General features: G+C 41.4%; 1 protein-coding gene across 9 annotated transcripts in view; it reads right to left on the bottom strand.

Annotated features, from left to right (window-relative positions):
* The window catches only part of TNIK (TRAF2 and NCK interacting kinase), a 400,335-nt gene that overhangs the window by 305,411 nt on the left and 80,224 nt on the right, over nt 1-14,700 (bottom strand). For all 9 annotated transcript variants that reach the window (XM_025284476.3, XM_025284780.3, XM_025284525.3 and 6 more), the window contains exon 2: nt 10,151-10,216. In XM_025284476.3, coding sequence (XP_025140261.1) covers nt 10,151-10,216 — 66 coding nt within the window. The remainder of the gene's footprint in view (nt 1-10,150; nt 10,217-14,700) is intronic.

Raw genomic sequence — 14,700 nt, 5'->3', positions numbered from 1 at the left:
AAGCCCAGCCCCCTATCCCTTACCGTCTGCCGGAGTTCACACTAGTTCATGTCCATTGAATCGGTGATGCCAGCCAATCATCTCCACTGAGATAGGGTATTCCAAAATCAGCAAAACATGGAAGTAGTATACTTTCTTTTTAATCAGTATTTTTAGCCATCTACTCTGTATTGGCACTAGAGAAATAATTAGGTAATGTTCCAGAACTCAAGGAGCTCAGAGTTTATAGAGTGGAAACAGCCAGACAGAACCTAACACAACAGCAAGGGCAAGGTGAGAAAGAGGTCAGCAAGGGTCCCAGGGAGCAGAGAAGGGTTAAGCATGCCGGGCAGGTAGCAGAACAAACAGCTGCAGGTACTGTGACCGCACTGAACCCACAGGAGCCAGGATCTACCTAAGATGAGGCTGGAGGGGGACGCAGAGGTCACGTGACAAGGAATCCAGGCCTGGAGACCTCAGCGTGGGGCTGCTCTATGGATAGATGCAGGAGGGGAGCTCAGAGGAGTAGCTGAGAAGGGATGTTACATGGGGGACAGCCCAACTATCCTCCTCCTAGAACATTCTGTCGTTATATGATAACTACTAGATTTCCTATGGAAAACAAAACATTTTCCTACTAAAAAAAGAAAACAGTTGATGCAGTAAAGGTAAAGGGAAATCTCACTGTAAAACTATAAGAAAAAGAATCACAGCCCAAAACAACTGAATAGAGAAAACCTGAACAATACTCTGAAAGGATTCGTATAAAATGCTGCAATGGAATTGACCTTTTCCTCTACTTCTACCTCCACCTGAGAAGGATCATATTATTTAGACATAAACAGAGTAGAAAAGTCAAGCCTGTCAGCTAGTTTCAGCTTCTTAGAACAAGATGCTGCTCTGCAGGTACTGGGTGGTCAGTCACCTGGAGGACAAAGCTGGCCAGTAAGTCATCATAAGAAACAGGTTTGAGGACCCTTTGGGGCTTGATAGAGAGTTGGTGTTACAAGAAGCTCACAGGAAACCATCCCTTCTACAGTTAAGTTTACTGGGAATATTTTAGAAAAGAACGGCAAGGCAGGGCTGGTGAGGGGGTGAGGGAGTGGGGAGGAGGGAGTTACTGTTTACTGAGTACAGAGTTTCAGTTTGGGATGATGAGAAGAAAGTTCTGGATTTGGATTGTGGGGATGGTTGCACAACACGTGAATGTACTTCATGCTACCAAACAATATTTTATAGCATTGGTATTTTACCACGATAAGAGGATGGGGGAAGGAAAGAGGCAAAGAGAGAAAAACAGACAAAATTTAAAAATAGTAAGATTTCTAATAAATTCAGCTGAGAAACTCCTACTACCTTCCTCAATGTGACACACAAAACAAAACTGAATTTCTCAAGAAATACTCTACAGAAAGACGTCATCTGGAACATGCTAGTGGTCTGCCAAAGACGGTAGTCCCAACGGGCTATATTATGTAATCATGGGCCAGTTTTCTAACACAATAGAGCGTCTTCTCCCTAAAGGAGACTGAACTCTTTACATACTTTAGTTCGTAACTCTTCAGTCTAGAAAGATGACTTCATTACTATTATCATTATGATAGCTATTTTGTATTTGTTAAGAGTCTAGTAAGCCAGCTGCTGTTTTCTCTTCTTTTGTTGCAGATGGGAACAAAACAGCACGTCTGTGCATTGGAAAGCAAGGAACAGGACCAAAACCAGAATCCCTGCCCCAGGCCACAGCATTCGGCAGAGGAGGCTGTGCTCCGCCCGGCGTGGAGGTCTGGGCAGTGCCTCATCCCTCTACTCCAGAATCTCACCACGGATCAGGGCTCCTACTTAGGGGAGAGCACATATTTGCTTGCCAGACAGCAGCTATTTATTTTTGCACGTGCAAAAGCATCCAAGTGGACTTAATACAATTATATTTGAGCTTAAACCATAGAGATAAGAAATTCAAACTAGGGCCCGAATTAATCACTCTTTTTAAGAGTTTCAAATGTTTTCCATGTCTAAATAGTTAAAACTGTACATGGCCCTAAATTCTGTGCTTATAATCCCGATGGAGTTTCATTCCACAGGTCACAAATCATCCCCCAGTAATGGTAATTACTTAGTAACTATTGATTGTTTAATTACTTGAGACTGCCTTATACTCACCAAGTCATTAAGGGTGTTAGGAGATCTAAAAACTCTAAGTCGCCAGGGTGCTGTGCATCAAGTTATTCGGCAAGTCACTGATATGAGATGGACGGGAAGTATTTTAAACTAAAGCAATCTAAACACTTCAAAGGAAAGGTGGGTATACATGTGCCAAACTGCTAATGATATTTATTATAAAGGATGACACTGAATAAATAAACAAGGTAAACGAAAACCCAGGATACAGATAATAGTAGAAGAGATGTCTCCTCAAAGGCAGAGACACCTAAAAGAGCCTTTAAGTCCCCTGACAGACAATACCTTAATCCAGTGGATCTCAATTCTGGTTTTGCAGTAGAAGCATCTGGGAAGTTCTGGAAGCCAGCTTTACCTAGTCCTACACCAGACCCACTAAAACCAAATCTCCAGAGAAAGGTCCAGATATGTTTAGTGTTTCAAAACTATCCAGATGATTTCCATAAACAATGAGGGCTGAGCAACACTGGTAGCTACAAGAAATCCAACCAAGTCCCCTGTGGCAGGTTTTGGGAGCAACTCTGGAGGTCTGGCCACCCAGTAGAAAAGCAACCTTCCTTATGTATATGGCACATGGGCTCACAAAGGTCTACCCAAATGCTGCCATGGCAACCATCTAATTCATTACACCCAATGGATCATAGCATGAAGTGGCACAGTCTTGAGCCAAATTAGATGCAATGAACACAGGGATCTATGAAAAGCTCAACAAGCCAACCCATTTCAAGGGTAAATAATTCTACTTATAGGGTAGGAGTAAAACTGTTACCTGTAATTCTGCCCAACTACAATAAAAGTACCCTCTGAGATGAAGCAATAATAACTAAATAATCCCAAAGGCTTAGCCATGGTCAAATGAACCTATGACTAGGAACAATGCTTCATATGTGCTACAGCATCTTGGAGACATCTTTTAAAATATCTATTTGATGTTAAAAATCACAATTTCTACACTCCTAGAAAAACAGTGCTGGGGTACTTTTGGTAGCTACCTTTTTTTAAGAAAATTTAAAGAAACTAACTAGTACCCTTGGGCTATATCATTAATTTATTTTAATAGATAATCTGTCACTATAAACAGTACAAAAATTCTTTTTAAAGGCAATCAACATATTAGATCTGGCCCAAGAGCCCGGTTTATAAGAGAACAGGAAAGACAGATCTGCTCTAAACTCCTTTTCATTACACTTCTTTCCACTTATGAAAATGCTAAATTGCACCCCACGATGTACAGATGCCAAGGCCTCCAAGCTTCTTCCAAATGCCCTTCCCATAGTCCATTCAGGTCCCCACTCTGATTCACGATGCTCCACATTTTATACTCCCACTGTCTCTGTCTGCACATCAGTTTTAAGAGTTTTTGCTATATTGTCTTATCCTTATAGAAGTTGTCCTTGAGCGGGGCAGGGAGGGAGACAATTTTACCCCCCCAGGAGACTCCTGGCAATGTCTGGAAACATTTCTGATTGTCAAGACTTTGGGGGTGCTCCTGGCATCTCATAGGTAGAGGCCAAGGATGCGGCTAAACACCCTATGATGCACAGGACAACACCCCGACAACAAAGAGCTATTTGGTCCAAATGTCAACAGTGCCAAGGTTGAGAAACCCTGCCTTTAAGGGATAATGTGGTTTAATAAGTGTGCTTTGGTTTCCTCCCCTATAAAATCATGAAGAGTAACTAAGACACAACATTCGAAAACGTTAGCACACAATAATTAGTTAACCTGATTGCACACTTCTTAGACTAGGAACCACCTCAACTGGCTCTGCATTCTCCCCATACAAAGTACAGGGCCTTTTCACTGGCACTCAACAAATGTGAAATAATGTATTCTTTATATTGGAATTCTTGTTTAAAAAAGCAAATGCCATTATTATCTAAGAAATTTTACATTCTCCTATAATCACTCCTTACCAAACAAGAAGTGAACAGCGTGATTCATGATTCATTAGAAGAGACTATGATAAACTACGCTGAATCCTAAGTATGTCACAGAATCACCTCCATATTAAGATTGTTACTAAGCTTACTATTAAAATGCTTTGTCTTATTTCAACAGATGGTTTATTAAGAGATCCCAATATACAAATGTAAGGAATTCTCATGCAGTGGGCTCAGATTCTTCTACTATACCAGGTCAGTTTTGACCCTTTCAATTCTCAGGTTTTGAGTTGAATTATTCAGAAACAACCTTACCTGTAATTATAAGCATGTCAAATAAAAACAGCAAATGTCAAATCTCAGAATGAGTATGTCAAACCTGGCTAGCATCAAATCCCAAATCAAAATCTTTGTGTTTTTTTTTTAACTTTTCTCAGTTTATGCATGTTAGAGTCAGCATAAAAACTCTTAAATGATTACAAAAAACATTGGGATTAACATTCACTCAAGTAGCCCTGCATGCATGCAAAGTCACTCAGTCATGTTCAACTCTCCTACCCTACGGACTGTAGCCTGCCAGGCTCTTCTGTCCATGGGATTCTCCAGGCAAGGATACTGGAGTGGGTTGCCATTTCCTTCTCCTGGGGATCTTTCTGACCCAGGGATTGAGCCCAACTCTCTCATGTCTCCTGCATTGGCAGGCCAGTTCTTTACCATTAGTGCCACCTGGCAGCCCTACTACAGGGTAACTGACAATCATTTTTGCAGAGTTTCTGGAGGTGTGGCCCCAGGGCTCTGAACATCAGCAAGAATCTATAAACTTATTAAAAGTGCCGATTCCTGGATCCCAACCAGACCTACTGAACAAGATTTAAGAGGTTAGGCCTGGAAATCTACATTTTTAATCACTTTTCAAACACTTGTTTCACATAGTAAAGTTTGGGAACCTCTACCAGGAGACTGAACCTCAGAAAACTGATTTGCCTCATTTGTAAATTTCCAGAATGGGGCTTGCTTCCACAGACTATCAAAAATGAATTTAACATAAAATCCACACCCAGATCCTACCATAAGAAACAAGTAGAGAATTCTGTTGATTATTTTTGTCCATATATGCATATCTGAAGTAAGCAGATATTTTATGGAAAATGCTGAAAAAATACTAGGAACAAATACAGATACAATTATTAAGGAAAACAGAGCTTAACTCTGGGCCCCACACAGGTCACCATTTGGTATGTACCAGATGCTGGGTACAACAATTCCTAGACAGACTAGGCTATCCTTATTTTTCCTTTATGGTGCATTTCAACTGTTTAATATATACATAAACAAAGACGTGAGATAATCTCAGAGAGTGTCAATGCCACAAAGGCAAAGAAATAAGTTGATGTGATAGAGAAAGTCAGTGCGGGAGGAAGGCAGTAGCAGTGGCTGCCTGAAAAGTAGATCCCTTGAGGAGGTAACATGTGCGCTGGGTCCTGAAAGACAAAGACCCGGTCATGAGGAAGCTGAGGAGAGAGTGTTCTAGATAGAGAGAACTGTTTCGATAAACACCCTGAAGTAAGAGCAAGGTTCTCATGAAATTATTATAGAAATTAAGTCAGAAATCAGATTATATATACAAGATGCTTTATGACATAGAAAATACTCTTTTATAGTATCAAATATTATTTTCATTAATATGTTAGAATTGTTTCAGGACAAAAGTCAAGATAATGAAAGACCTCAAGTCTAAGTCATAGGAAGAATTAAGCAACTGAGGCTCTAATGCCTGGGAGACCAGGAGACACAAATATGTGTTTGGGGGAAGAAGAGAGAAGTTTTTTGAAGGACTACGTTCTTATGGAAGAGGATTTAATTTTTTTTTTTTTTTTAAACAGTTACATGGAATGAGCTTGCACTGGTAAACATTTCAGGAAGGCAGAATCTTGGCTCAATATGACAATGAACATTCAAAGAAAACTGCAGGTAAATAGGATGACTGGAAGGCAATGAGTTCCACATGCGTGGAGGTGATCAAGGATGGAACAGATTGCTAGCAGAGGAATGACTGGGCTAGATAACCTATGCTGCTGCTGCTAAGTCACTTCAGTCGTGTCTGACTCTGTGCAACCCCGTAGACAGCAGCCCACCAGGCTCCCCCGTCCCTGGGATTCTCCAGGCAAGAATACTGGAGTGGGTTGCCATTTCCTTCTCCAATGCATGAAAGTGAAAAGTGAAAGTGAAGTCGCTCAGTCATGTCCAACTCTTAGTGACCCCATGGACTGCATCCTACCAGGCTCCTCCATCCATGGGATTCTCCAGGCAAGAGTACTGGAGTGGGGTGCCATTGCCTTCTCCGAGATAACCTATAAGGTAGGTCATATATCTATAAAGTCTGCAAGCCTTTGAAAACACACAGTTTCAGTGTTCTCTCTCCACAAGCACTATAACCACTATAACGAACACTGCCTCTTGATCTCATACTTTACAACCTAGAGGAGGTTTTAAGAGAAACCTCAGAGATACAGAGGAATCTACCATATTCCTGATTTACACTGTCACTCAGTGTAACTCTTCACCTCTGCAATCATCAATATATATTTCCAAAGGGCAAATTAAGAAACAGGATAGATGAACATTCATTTCTGAAAATTGTGGCTAAGATTTAGTGGTGTTTTAGCGATGAACATTAAACAATTATTTGGACCTATTAAAACAATTACTCTATTTTAACAAAAATGTGATGAAATCGGATTTCATCAGGTCCCAATAAATGGCATGCTAATTAACAGCCAAAGTCTCCAGCAAGCAGGTATGTGGCGTTTTCTTGGTTTATTTTTTAATGGGAGCCATAGGCCCTAGAAGGAAATGGCAACCCACCTCAGTATTCTTGCCTGGAAAATCCCCATGGACAGAGGACCCTGGTAGTCTACAGTCCATGGGGTCGCAAAGAGTTGGACACGACTGAGCAACTTCATTTTTTCACTATTATAGGCCCAAGAAGATGATTTCCTCATTTAAAAAAAAAAAAAAAAAAAAAAACAAACCCTGGCAGAGACTCTCTATTCTTCATTATTTATGTATTCTGTCTAGTAAGTAAAGCAAAAAACAGATACTGAACTGCCACCTGACCACACAGGACCAAAATGCAAGAGATAAACAAATCTAACTTTCCAAGGACAGAGAGACCACATTAGACTTGGGAGTACAACTAGAAGCTACTTCAAAAAGCTAAATGTAACTAAATGACTTTTATAAAAAATATATTTCCACATCTAGATGTATGTGGCTTAAATGAAGATATACTCCAAGCAACATTCTCTTAATATCTACATATACTTTTGTTTATTCAATTAAGTATGCTTCTTAAAAAACTACAGAATAAACCTGCCAGTGCAGGAGACATGATCCCTGGTCCAGGAAGATCCCACATGCCGTGGAGCAGCTAAGCCTATGCACCACAACCATTGAGCCTGTGCTCCAGAGCCCGGGAGCCACGACTACTGAGCCCACAGGCCACAACGACTGAAGCCCAAGCACGTGAGAGCCCATGTTCTGCAGCAAGAGAAGCCACTGCAATGAGAAGCTTGAACACCGCAACTAGAGAGTGGCCCCCCTTGTTGCAACTAGAGAAAAGCCCAAGGCGCAATGAAGATCCAACACAGCCAAAAACTAAATAATTACTTTTTTAAAAAGATTCTACATCTTAAAAAAAACTATTTGTAAGTAAAATTATGTTATGACTCTTTTAGGACACGCACGGGCATTCTTCCCCAACATGTTATGACTCTTTTAGGACAACTTATTAAAAGAAACTTTTAAGAATCTTTCCAGAAAAGAAAGGCTACATCCACATCATTGTTCATAAAATTATACCTCATTTTATGATATCTAGGAACAACAAAAGCTAGAGTTACCAAAATTCAAAGATTTAATATTTAATGTAAAGAAAGTATTTATCATAGAATTTTTGATATAGAAATCTGTTCCTAGGGCTATAAAATTTATATTCATGTGTACAGTATTTTAAAAATATACCTATTCCATAAAGGTTAAATATAACCTATAATGTGAACAATCACTTCCTAACTTATTTCTCTTTAAGTTCACGTATAGTTGAAATCCGGTTTGGCAGTTTTATTAAGCTTTAATCCTTCAGAGCTCAGAGTAACGGCAGGATTGGATTAGTGACTCAGGAAACCCAGGTGTCTCTGTCCTGGAGGGGGTGCCACCTAATGTCATCTGGGTTGCCTAGAAACCCAATCCTTAACCGGGTGTGGAGGTTTAATTCTTCAGATAAATCATTCCAAGTCCCCAAGGCATTTATAGCAACACTCTCACTTGACTATTGCACAAAAAAGCTGCGGTGCCACAAAACACAAAGGGCTGGAACAAGAAAGCAAGTCTCCTGTCTGCAAATCCAGTGTGGTCGCCATGGCCAGCTTTGTAGTCTCCCCTCAGCGTGAGAGGGGCCACACTTCTGAATCAACCACTAAGAGAAGGGCACCCTTTAGAACAACAGTGTTCGCAACTTAGTGTATTTCTTTCCTTTCTAAAGAGCTGAGACCTCTTGCCACTTGTTTTCTTTCCCTCAGGTACCCAAAAAATTAGGGCTAATTTTGAATTTTCCAAACATTCTCATCCTTAATTGAGAATCCTTATCTTGTTATTATCCTCTCTTGCAGGAGTGCATAGTCCACCTCTTAGATTAGTGGACGAAGCTGTGAATCACCTTCTAAACGTGCATTCCACAGGTGGGAAGCACAGCACAAGGGAATGGCACTGTAAAAACAACAGCATTATACTGTCAATATGGAGAGTTGTTTCTCCATATTGACAGCAAATCAGAAGTAATTTTCTGCCTAAATCAGGGCTTAATTCATTAGCTTACATTAATTCACAAGTTCAATCCAATTTCTCAAAATGCAATAACACAATCTTCCAACCTAATTATCTTCACTGAAAGTATTTAAAAGCATTTGCTGAGACACCTTTCTTTCTTGTGTCAGACAGGATCAACATCAAGTGAACAGCTGGGGTAGACTACATTCTTTCTAATTGCAGGGGGTTGACCTTTTAGGAAATAATCAAATTTTGCAGGAGAGAAATTTTCCTGAGTGGACATCAAAGGGTACCATTTGGTAAAATAAAAGTTAAAATGTTTATAATTTACATACACTTAAATATAAACACACATATTCTTTTGACATTCTACAGTACTGAAAATATTACAATCTGGTGGACTTCAATAATTTAATCAACTAAGAGACGTTTAAGATTCAAAGAAGGAAATTTTTAACAAATAGAACAAGACAGAGAATTTACAGTTGAAATGTCATCTCATATCACTACCACTTAGGAAAAGTGATAGATATTTCTCTTGAAATAATCATGAGGAAACAGCTGGTCTGTTTTGAAGGCATTTATTTCAATAGCTCATTCACTAAAACCCCCCGAGCTTTAGTCCAAAAAGGTAATTTCGATTTTCTTTTGATAATCAGGAGAATCAAGCCACTTTTCTAAACAATCACTTTTTTAGGTCATTTACTGGGAGAAAATATCTTTTAAAAGCATGTTTAAGGTGAATCTGAAAGCAAAATCTGTATAAGAACAAGAACATTTTATTCCTCAACTCAACCTCAAGTTTAGCTTTTAATTATTTCCTATTTTGTAAGAGTCATTGCTGCCATTAGTCCTGCCTTTGTGAGGCAGCTTCTCCTAACACTGTTCACTAAATTCATTTAACTCATGCCCTAGGCCAGTAGCAAATCTCCTTTTCCAGCTGCTATACTTTAATAGTTTAAATTTCTAAAGTAAAGAGCATCATTCGCGCCTTTAAAAACCAGTTTTGGCAGCGATTAACGAAACTAAACACTTCAGAGAGGTTAGAATTCACATGTCAGATATAAGCTCTGTAACATATAATGAATGGAAATGCCCAAAGCCTGGAATCCAGTTTAGGCAATGGGACTACAGATTGATTTAAAAAGATGGAGAGTCAATTAACAAGTATATTATTTCATTTTAAATCTGTTATGAGACATGTATGAGAACAGACAGTACTGCTATTCAGCATTCATGAACCGAAACCACACATGAGCCATGTTCAAGCTCAATGAACTTACCTTATATACTTGTCCATATGTTCCATTGCCAACAAGTTCCACCAATTCAAAGATTCCTGCGGGGTCCTGAAAGAAAAGAAATAAGCAATAAAAATTCAAAACAATACTCTAGCCATTGTCTTAATCAAAAGCAAATGCACATTTAAAATTAGCAAATAAATAACAGCTTTGGGGAGGCTCTCATATGTTAATATTAAAGAGTATTAAAATTTAATTCAGCTGCAGCTATGAAATGAGACAAAATCCATTTGTTTCTATTTTACACTTCTATGAGATGTGTTTAAATCAGACAAAAGGAGACAAGACTTTCATGGAAACAATAAAAAAAAAAAAGAATTAACCCATTTCGTACTGTCAAATGGAAACACACTTGTAGGTACATTGGCATAAAATGAAAGACACATCAATTTAAGGGGTTTCTAATTTTTAAGATCTTTCTGTTTGACATTTCTGATCTGCTGGCTGCATAGAACACTGGCAGTTGAGAGAGGAGCGCTACTATACCATGGGGCAATCTTCCGGCGCTGGTCAACGGTTTTCAAGAGAAAATGGAATCCACCTAACTTCCTCTCAGAAGGTATTCCTCTGAATTCATCTCCCTTCCTGACAATGCTGCCTCTGCAAAACACACTTTTGCAGACAGCCTCCAGTTCTTGCAGGACTGGGAGGGTCCTGGCAGGACCCAGAATGCAAAGGAAACTGGAGAATGACGCACATTCTTATCCACGAACAGGTGTCTGCTAATCCTGAAAGTCACATAAATGTTCCCGTGCTCAGTAAATATCCAATAATTGTGTCTATTATTCCTGGATTACCAATCCCAAAAGTCAAAAAGAAAAATCAAAGCCTATAAAACTCAATTCACAGGCAGAAAGTGACTTTGATCTCTTCTGATGCCTACTTGGAGGGAAATGATTTCTTTAAAGGCCTAGATCAGGAATCACAAACGCACATGTCCACAGAGGGCAAGCAAGTAACAGAGAAGAGTGAGGTGGGCCACGGAGGCCTTAGGCAAACTGAGGAAGTCATGTCTCCTTTGTAGGTGGAGGGGGGTGCCTAGCTGGAACCAACAGCTGTCACTTCAACCTATGAGCACAGTCTTACCAGGTCTAAAATGAAATGAAATTGAACATTTTGCATAATGTGAGATCTCCTCATTTTTAAATGTTAGGCATTAACTCACCTAAAAAACACACACACATTAAACAAAACAACAACAACAAACACCTTGGGACAAATGAAAAAGACTTCAGCCTCTGACCTGAAAAGCATTTCCCATCTCCAGTCAACAGGTTTTCAGAACACTGCCAAATGGCAAGACAGTGACTGTGTGGCAGAGGGGAAATCAGACAGACCTTTAGGTTTTTAGACAGACCTTTTTGGATTTTAGGTTCAGACAGACCTGGGCTGAACACCAGGTCTGTCTGGTGTGGCTGCCTGAATCCAGGACCCTCTGGAAGAGCAATTCAGTCTCTGTGCAGATAAAACGGGGATGACATCTACCCAGGAGAGTCCTGGGAAAGAGCAGGTGAGGGCTTAGCACCCACCTGCCCAGAGTCACCAATCTAATAGGAATCGTTTTTAAGCTGAGGAATCCCACACCTCTATAACATTTAAAGGGAGAAGTGCTCATATTCATGGAGAAGAAGATAAATGAGTTTAATGTGACAAATTAGAGCTCATTAAAGTGACAGCTTTTATTAAGTCAGGCCCAAGAAAAGCACTTTACGATGTGCCTTCAAAGATCCCTCATAGAGGGACTTTACTCGTGGTTCAGTGGCTAAGACTCTACATTCCCAATGCAGTGGCCCTGGGTTCGATCCTTGGTCAAGGAACTGGGTCCCATGTGCTGCAACTAAGAGCTCTCCTGTCCCGACTAAAAGATCTCCCATGTCACAACTAAGACCCAGCACAGCCAAATAAATAATTAAAAAAAAAAAAAAAGTAAATAAAAGATCTCAAGAACCTCAACTAAAGACCCTACATGCCACAGCGAAGATCAAAGATCCCATGTGCCACAACTAAGACCCAGCCAGATAAATAAATAGAAATATTCTTTTAAATCATGCATTTAAAAAAATCCCACACAGAAAACAAGTTAAGAAAAATAGTAAGACAAAAAACAGTTGAAGCACTTAGTCACTCACAAAACTGGAATTAGCATTATCCATTGTTATAAAGCCAGGAAGGCAAGAAAACCCACTCCAGACTGATGGAGAAGTCCAGAAATTCCATCTCTGCCTCGCTTGGTCAGGGAGGTGTGGACAAAGTCCCAGACAGGGAACCCTAAGACAAGACAAAGTGGTGAAAGGGCCTAGAGCTCTGAGCATGGCGACCCCAGAGCTAAAAGTCACTGTCAAGGCCACCCGGGAGGCACCTCAAGATGGGAAAGAAAAATTGTGTTTGTTAAACTACTAGACCATTCGAGCAGTAGGTTTTATTACAAACGGAGTTAGAAAGAAGTGAGGAAAATGGGGGTGGGGGAGGTGGTGGGGGGAGAAGCCCACAAACGTGGCAGCTGCTGTTTGTTTCTAAGCTGCGCTTCCTAGTAGCTTGTTTGCTCAGTGGTGTTTCTGCAACAAATTTCAAGAGAGGTTCTACATTTGCTTGAAATACCTCGGCTGTGTTTTCAACGTTCATTTTTCTTGACGTAAAAAAAAAATAAATGAAAGAAAGGAGATGTAGGATGAAAGGGAAAGTGAAAGCCACTCAGTCGTGTCTGACTCTTTGCAACCCCATACAGTGCATGGAATTCTCCAGGCCAGAATACTGGAGTGGGTAGCCCTTCCCTTCTCCAGGAGATCTTCACAACCCAGGGATTGAACCCAGGTCTCCCGCATTGCAGGTGGATTCTTTACCAGCTGAGCCACAAGGGAAGCCCAAGAATACTGGAGGGGGTAGCCTATCCTCAGTAAGTGTTGAGTGAGTGAGTGAATGAATGAATGCATTCATTTATTGAGCCCCTACTATGTGCTAAACACACTTACATGTATTATCTGTAACCCTGGCAAGAATTCTACAAGGTAGACATGATCTTCTTGACCCAGGAATTGAACCAAGGTCTCCTGCATTGCAGGTGGATTCTTTACCAACTGAGATATCAAGGGAAGCCCCAAGATGTAGGATGGTGACTGCTGCTGAGGCTGCTGCTAAGTCGCCTCAGTCGTGTCCAACTCTGTGCGACCCCATAGACGGCAGCCCACCAGGCTTCCCCGTCCCTGGGATTCTCCAGGCAAGAACACTGGAGTGGGTTGCCATTTCCTTCTCCAATGCATGAAAGTGAAAAGTGAAAGTGAAGTCGCTTAGTCGTGTCCGACCCTCAGCGACGCCATGGACTGCAGCCTTCCAGGCTCCTCCGTCCATGGGACTACTAACTGCCTTAAGGAGCCTGGGAAGCAGGGGAGGGTGGTGGAAGGGGAGGCAGAAGCAAAAACAGGGTGTAGAGTAGGGACACCCTTCTACACCAAGGGGTCACCCTACCTCACAAACCTCTCCTTGGGACTGGGGTTTAAAGGGGAGATCTCAGGAGGGGTGAAGCAGCCGACTTCTAGGTTCCTTCCCCTCCTCAAATAGTTCACTCACAGGCATGTGGCCCCGCCAATCAGATTCAAGAAGACTCAATGCCAGGACTCTCATTCCAGCAGCTCAGAGAGAGGCTGGACACACTCAGGGGGCTTAAAAGCAAAGGTCAGAGGGACTACAGAGTTTGATGGCAACCCGTCTTGGGTAGGCAACTAAACTGGAAACAATCATCAAGGGTGATTCCCCAGGAATTAGACCAGGAAGGTGATTAGGGTGGTTCCCCAGGAAACAGACTCTGAGAATGGCTGAGATTTACACAGAGGAAGTTAGTCAGGGTGTGCCTCAGAATCAACACCAGTGAGGAGCAAGTGAAGAGGGTCTGCACTGAGCAGATGAAGGAATTAGAGCAACGGGGAGGAAATACAGATTCCATCTGCTCCCACAGGTGGTCTGAAGCCGGATGACTCTTCAGGATCACCCTACCTTGAGGCAAGGGGATCTCTGCCTCACCTCCAATGACCAGTCATTACATGCAGGCTGTCCCCCAGCCCAGTCCCAGAGGTGATGATCTTGGGTGAAGGGATATTCTTTCAGCCGATAACAATTCCCAGTATCGCTAGCCGCCTACACTCCCAGCAGGTGGACAGTGAGTGCCTCAGTAGTGGAGAGAGCACTGTAAGCATTGTGGCTAGAAATGAGGCTTTCCCTGTGGCTCAGACGGTAAAGAATCTACCTGCAATGCAGGAGACCTGGCTGGGTTCAACCTCTGGGTCAGGAAAATCCCCTGGAGAAGGAAATGGCAACCCACTTCAGTATTCTTGCCTGGAGAATTCCATGGACAGAGGAGCCTGGTGGGTTACAGTCCATAAGGTCACAAAGAGTCGGACACTTAAGCGACTAACGCTTTCACTTTCACTTGCAATTGAAAGCAAAGTCTCCAGGCATCTACCTACTCCAGTATGCTCACAGTAATAATGTGACAGAATAGCACAGAGTCATGATGGTGTTTGGAAAGAAATCGGCTCTCT

Source organism: Bubalus bubalis, chromosome 1 (assembly GCF_019923935.1).
Source record: "Bubalus bubalis isolate 160015118507 breed Murrah chromosome 1, NDDB_SH_1, whole genome shotgun sequence".
In the NCBI taxonomy this organism is placed as follows: domain Eukaryota; kingdom Metazoa; phylum Chordata; class Mammalia; order Artiodactyla; family Bovidae; genus Bubalus; species Bubalus bubalis.
The sequence above is the reverse complement of the archived record's forward strand: the minus strand, read 5'-3'. Positions and strand labels throughout refer to the sequence as shown.